The following is a 6708-nucleotide window of genomic DNA, read 5'->3' on the forward strand; positions in this document are numbered from 1 at the left end:
CATGTCCACCCAGCCCCCAGCACGGCACCCCGGCTCTATTACCAAAGTATATTTCCTGTTCAAAGGTGTTGTCTGTGGAGTAAGCAAACTTTCCAGCTCGAGGATTCACCTGTCGAAAGTACCTCTGGTTCGGGGGCTGGCAGATGTTCTTTCCTTTGATACCCTCAGCAGTCTTATTGTTGCCAGGCATAGGTTCACCTGTCTGCACTTGAGGCAAGTAATTGGGCAATCTTAGCAGGAGGGAGAGAGGGAGAGAAGGGAAAGGTGGGAGATGGACCTCCTGCTTTCCATCAGACCCACAGCTCCTCTTTAAGCTCACCTCATACACACATGAGCATCTGGAAAACACCTATGTTTAACTATTCACTTTGCTCCCAAGATGCCCTATGAAGGTACCTATCAGCAGCCAACTTCCTCTTCCTCTAATAGAGCCACTCCTGTAGCCACTGGACAGTATGACAGAGTGGCCATGCTCCCAGCATTACCCTTCTTAAAAAAAAAAAACAAAGACAACAACAACATTGGTGCCCTTAGAGATTGCACTGACGTGGGGAAGGGAACCAATTCTATATTATTTCACTTCATTATGTATGTGCTTTTTTCATGCCTGTCCACCCCGTGAACATATAAGCTCCTTAAAGGTTCCAGATCTCTCGTTTACGTTGTATTCCCAGCACTTTGCAGAATACCTGGCAAGTAGTGGGAATGCAGTTTATATTTATCTAATAAATGGACAGATTAATGGATTCCCACTTACTTTTATTTCGCTTTTGGGAATCAGGGACATTAGACTAGCTTCAGTCTTCCATCTAGCTATAAATGAGAAGGAAGCAACCAGAAATATGCAGTAATCTTCCCTCAAATTGTTTAGTTCTCTGTCCTGCTGCCAGTTCGTTTTTGAGGCACTGACACATTGGCTCCTTAATTCAAAGCGAGGCAGGACCAAACCTTATTTTCCCCATGGATACATTTCTGGGAGCACCTGGATAGTAACTGGATCAGCAGAATCGCTCAGTCTGTTAGGAAAGGCCCAAAACCAATCCCTTTACAGGCAGTGGTTCTCAACTGGGGGTGACTTTGTCCCTTAAGGGGACATGTGTCAATGACTGGAGACCTCTCTGGTTGTCACAACTACAGAGTGTTACTGGCATCCGGTGGGGTGTTACTAAACATCTTACAAGGTATAAGGCAGACCCCCACAACAGGATTATCCAGTCCAGGATGTCAGTAGTGCCTAGGCTGTGAAACCTTACTTGAAGGAGATCTTAGAGAGTAAGTTGGCAGTGGAGAACTCCAAGAGGTTGATGGGACAGCACATTCTGAAATAAGGAATGTGAACTAACGCAGGAGTCCTGGAAGGGGAGCCAAGCATTCTCAAAGGTGTGCCAGAGGCCTCAGCCAGTCTACCTATAGTAAACAGGAAGCAGCAGCTCTGGCTTCTTTTTCTCCTGGATTGGCAGGGTAACACTTTGATCCTCAAATTCTGCTGTTTCTTCTTCTTCCAGCTGTTTCAAGAGCTCTAGGTCACTGGTGGAAGTAAGCTCATCCCGGATGTGGCTCCAGTCGTACTGCTGGTGCAGAAAGCTCTGCCACTTGTTGGGGGATACCCGAGACCTTAGGGGACGCTTGCTCTGGATCCATCGGGCAGTGCGCTTGTTTAGCTTTTCCAGCACGATGGCTTCCCAGGCTCTGGCCTCCTTCTCAGGAGGTGGAAGCCAGGCTTCCCTCACTTCCAGGTTCACATCTGGAGAAAGTGACAGACGTAGCACGTCCGGATCCCTGAAGGAATGAGGGATGACAGGGCAAGGTTTTTCCTGGACTACACTTGCTGGCTTTGATTCCTTCAGCTGCTTACGTTCAACAGAGCTTTCTGTCTTCACAGCCTGGGAGGTGACCCTTGCTGAGGGACCTGACGAACCCAAGAACTTGAAGCTGATAGGTTTCTCATATTGGGCCCTCCTGATCTGGGTAGGCTGCATGATGTGGTCTGCATTATAGAGATGGTCAAAGTTGTACTGGCTGAAAGGGATGCTGGAAAGCCCTCGCTGCCACACCACCTCCTCAGAGAAGGTAAGGTTTGTAGCAGCCTTTTTCAGATATTGGTTCTTGAGGTGCACACAGCGATGTGGGCTAAAGTGGTAGACTGGAGGTACACTGGAGACAGAGGCACATTCCTCCTTGTTCCTTGGTTTCGAAGGAGTAAAGATCATGCCCCATCCCAGCCGTGGGGGGAGTGACTGATGGAAATGGTGGGAAAGAAAGGTCTTTCCATGTTGGGTTCTGGTCATCCTTTCCCAGCAAAGGCTTCCTTCCATACTGCCTGGTCCAGATGCAGGGTTTGGAGGTGTGACCAGGTATCTGTTGAGGAGATGGGAGGAACTGATGAGAGCTCTAGGTCAGCAGAAATTGGTAGGCCATAGCAGTACAGAAAGGGAAGAAATGGGAAGACAGATAAGGGGAGCAGGGGTGGGTCCAAGTGGGGAGAAGCCACGTGAATTAGAAGAGGGACAAAAAAAAAAAGAAGAAATGGTGAACATTCTAAATATTCCTTGTATCAGCCCCTTGCTTCCAGTTCTGCCATTTGTTCTCAAATCTCAGCCCTTCATTTTGCCTCAAATATTGCTTTATGTATGTTCAAAAGGCTTATTTATAGCATAAAGTTCAGATACCTCAGCCTGGCATTCAGGGTTCTCCATGAGTGTGACCCCAGTTTATGACCTTGTCCGACTGTAACCTCTTGAGTCTCTTAGCTCATCTCCACCCATCGCTCCCTCCACAGAGTGGAGCTTCCTTCTGTGCCCGCTGTGTGTGTTAGCACACTCCATCCTTGACAAATTCTGTCCATTCTTCCAGGCCTAGGTCAGTTCCTACCTGCTCCACAACTTTCTTGACCTTATCCAGGCCTCCATGTCCCACACAAATTTATAAATCACTCCTACTCTGTACCAGTTTCTTATCTGCGTTTTTAGTTCCAGTATAGTTAACATACAGCGTTAGTTTCAGGTGTGCAATTCACTGATTCTGTACCAGTAATTTTAACTCTCAATCCTGTGACACCTCACATTGTTAAATATTCGGCTAACTGTACTGTCCAAGGATCAGGTCTTCTGTCTCTGCTGCCCTTCCAAATCCCCCGGTACTTTACCATCTTACTACACAGTCCTCACTGTTAAAGTGTCTAACAGCTACAGGGTATTTCACCAAGTAGGTAAATCACCTCCTCCTTAATTACTGGGGCAAGCTGTTTCCATGTTTTAGCTAGCTTACATTTACTGCTTTCTTAAAAATTTTCCTTCTGGGGTGCTTGAGTGGCTTGGTCAGTTAAGCGTCTCTGACTTTTGGTTTCAGCTCAGGCCATGATCTCACGGTTTTGTGAATTTGAGCCCCACGTTGGGCTCTATGCTGGCAGTGTGGAGCCTGCTTGGGATTCTCTCTCTTCCTCTCTCTCTGCCCCTCCCTGACTTGCATGGTCTCTGTCTCTCTCAAGGTAAATAAACTTCAAAAAAATTTTTTTTATTTTTTTATTTTTTTCCTTCTGGGGGCACCTGAGTGGCTCATTCAGTTAAGTGTTGGACTCGATTTTGGCTCAGGTCACGATCTCAGTTTTCACGAATTTGAACCCCACATCAGGCTCTGCGCTGACAGCGTAGAGCCTGCTTGGGATGCTCCCTCTCTTTCTGCCCCTCCCAGAAAAATAAATAAACAAACATTAAAAAAATTTTCCTTCTGAAGTCCTCCATCTAATAATGATAATTGACAATAATGGAGTACAGACGTACCTCAGAGATATTGTGGGTTTTTTTCCAGACCACTGCAGTCAAGCAAATATCATAATAAGAGTGGGTCTAATGGATTTTTTGGTTTCCCAAGTGCATGTAAAAGTTAAATTTTAATTGACTGAGTATGCAATAGCATTATGTTTAATAAACAACGTTCAGGGGCGCCTGGGTGGCTCAACTGGCGAGGCGTCTGACTTGGGCTCAGGTCATGATCTTATGGTTCATGAGTTTGAGCCCCGCATCGGGCTCTGCGCTGACAGAGCCTGCTTGGGATTCTCTCTGTTTCTGCCCTTCCCCCACTTGCTCTCTTTCTCTTTCTCTCTCTCAAAATAAATAAATAAACTTAAAAAAAATGTTCATACCTTAATTAAAAAATGCTAACCATCATCTGTGCTTTCAGTGAGTCATGATCAGAGATCACCATAACAAATACAATAATAATGAAAAAGTCTGGAGTATTTCAAGAATTACCAAAATGTGACACAGAAACACAGAGTAAACAAATGCTGTTGAAAAAAATGGAAGTGATAGACACAGGGTTGCCACAAACCTTCAATGTGTAAAAAATGCAATCTCTGTGAAGTGCATTAAGGTAAAGCACAATAAAATGAGGTGTGCCTGCAATTTGCTAAGGGCTTTACATGGGGAAGATATTACAGTCTTGAATGTGAATGGGAAGAAGTTGAGGCTCAGAGTGGTTAAGTAAATTGCTTCAGGTCACACAAGCCATAAGCAGAAGAGCCAGGTTTTAAACCTAGTTGCCAGATTCCAACTTAAGAGCACTTCACCTCCATGCCACATTGGCTTCCCAGGGCTTGATTGATGATGATGATTGATTGATTGATTATTTCTACTTTCTTCTGTGTATGAAATCTGACCTATTGGTGTACTTCTTTTTGTTAAGAGCCTGCTGTTATCTAGATGTCACTCAAATTAAGTCATACGTGATTAATATGACATCCCGCCAGGATTTTCTGCACATAAGACTGAATTTAGTTGTTCCATCTCTTCACAACCATGAAGGCAACATGGCCATGAGGGCACTGAGTATTTTAAAAGTTAATGTAAAAAAGTTATGGCAAGGTTAGAAGGTGGTCACAAGTGATACTTTTCCTGAAACAGTGCCTACTCTTACTGGTTGAAGATGAATTGTTAGATGAAAACAATATTGGGGCGCCTGGGTGGCACAGTCGGTTAAGTGTCTGACTTCAGCCAGGTCACGATCTCGCGGTCCGTGAGTTCGAGCCCCGCGTCAGGCTCTGGGCTGATGGCTCGGAGCCTGGAGCCTGTTTCCGATTCTGTGTCTCCCTCTCTCTCTGCCCCTCCCCCGTTCATGCTATGTCTCTCTCTGTCCCAAAAATAAATAAAAAACGTTGAAAAAAAAATTTAAAAAAAGAAAACAATATTAGTGTTCTTGTGCCTTGTGTATTGCCTAATAGAACATTCTTAACACGTCAGTGTGTCAATATCTTGCTCCTACGATAGGAGGCATTTGATCCTAAACACCTGAAAAACAGATAAGGACCAGTTTTGCCCCAAGATGACTATATGGAATGATTTTGGATGTCCCAAAATACATATATATACACTCTTTAGCCTGTGACACACAGAATCTTTGGTTACAGTGCCAGCATCCCAGAGAGAATACCATGTTAGCATTGCCATTTTTTGTAAATTCTCAAGGGATAGTGATTCTCATCTAATAAGGCGGGTTGGTGAAAAGAGGAATAATACCTGATGTGTTCTGAAGAGAAATGAGGACAGGACAAAATGTTGAAGGGTTTTGTCAAAAGCGACTTGTCCTAGACGGACATAGGGTCAGAAGACAAGTGTAAGGCCAAGTTCTGCACTTCCCAGCCATGTTACCTTGGGGAAGTGATTTAATATCTCTAGTTTGTCTCAGTTTGCCAGTCTGAAAATAGAGTTTGATATCTAATTTTGTGTAGATATGAAGCTCAAAATTAAGGAGCAAGTATGAAAGGGTTTTGTTTTTTTTTTGCAAGCTTCAAAGTATTACACAACTAAGAGGAACTGTTAACTGATTTACAGTATGGACTATTGCCGCCAGAAGGCAAGTCTCTGGGGTCCCACAGTTAGATGGTGCATTGGGCACTTAGGGAACAGGTTAGGATTATTGGGGCCCTAGGCAATTAAAAGAGAAGGTGGATAGAGAGGGAAGAAGAAAACCTATGAATGGAGTTTGGAGGCTCCATATTATCCAAACTTAAATGTTACCTAGACCAACATTGAGGCACAAACATCCCCTTAAGAACCAAAAGCAGGGGGAGCCTGGCTGGCATAGCCAGTAGAGCATGCGACTCTTGATCTCAGGGCCATGAGTTCGAGCCCCATGTTGGGCATGGAGCCTACTTTAAAACAAAACAAAACAGGGTGGCAGGTCCAGGTGCCTTTGTATACTGACAGCATAAGAAATTGAATACATGGCATCCTGTAGTCAAACCTGGGATAACTGCAGACCAGGCCCCACAATCTGGTAAACAGCAACATTATCTCTGTGCCTCTCAGAACCAGGCTAGACAGGCAGGAGTGGGGCTGGAAGGGCTAGGCCACGTGCCTCCAAGTAAAACCTAATAGAAGAATCCAGATCAAAATGAGTGATATCTCAGAGGTTCCAGATTTTCCCCTACCCTCACCCCCTGGTCTGGTACCTTTATTCTCCAGAAATAATTAAAGTGGGCTGAATGATTCATGTCAAAAGGAGTAATACCTTGCTTTTTCTTTGTTATTAAAGCAGCAGAAACTGTCAAAGAAGGCTAAAAAGCAATAAACCTTAGCACAGCATTTCTGAGAGCTTTTGAAAATACACTCTCCCCTCCACCCACAGATTTTAAGGTAGGGCCCAAGAGGGACAGTCAGCTTCTACAACAGTGTTAATGGTTAAGGATCTTCCGCATCAAGATCCTTTGAG

At 44.6% G+C, this 6708-nt stretch overlaps 1 protein-coding gene across 4 annotated transcripts in view; it reads right to left on the minus strand.

Annotated features, from left to right (window-relative positions):
• The window catches only part of HEATR4 (HEAT repeat containing 4), a 44014-nt gene extending 37673 nt beyond the window's left edge, over window positions 1–6341 (minus strand). For all 4 annotated transcript variants that reach the window (XR_006203943.1, XM_042943719.1, XM_042943717.1 and 1 more), the window contains exons 1-3: window positions 6241–6341; window positions 1408–2358; window positions 43–230 (exon numbers count right to left, since the gene is read on the minus strand). Coding sequence is in view for 3 of the 4 variants with exons in the window: in XM_042943719.1 (XP_042799653.1) it covers window positions 43–230; window positions 1408–2358; window positions 6241–6287 (1186 nt within the window). In the remaining variant the exon portion in view is untranslated. The remainder of the gene's footprint in view (window positions 1–42; window positions 231–1407; window positions 2359–6240) is intronic.
• Between the last annotated feature and the right edge of the window lie 367 nt (window positions 6342–6708).

This window comes from Panthera leo, chromosome B3 (assembly GCF_018350215.1).
Source record: "Panthera leo isolate Ple1 chromosome B3, P.leo_Ple1_pat1.1, whole genome shotgun sequence".
NCBI classification, from domain to species: domain Eukaryota; kingdom Metazoa; phylum Chordata; class Mammalia; order Carnivora; family Felidae; genus Panthera; species Panthera leo.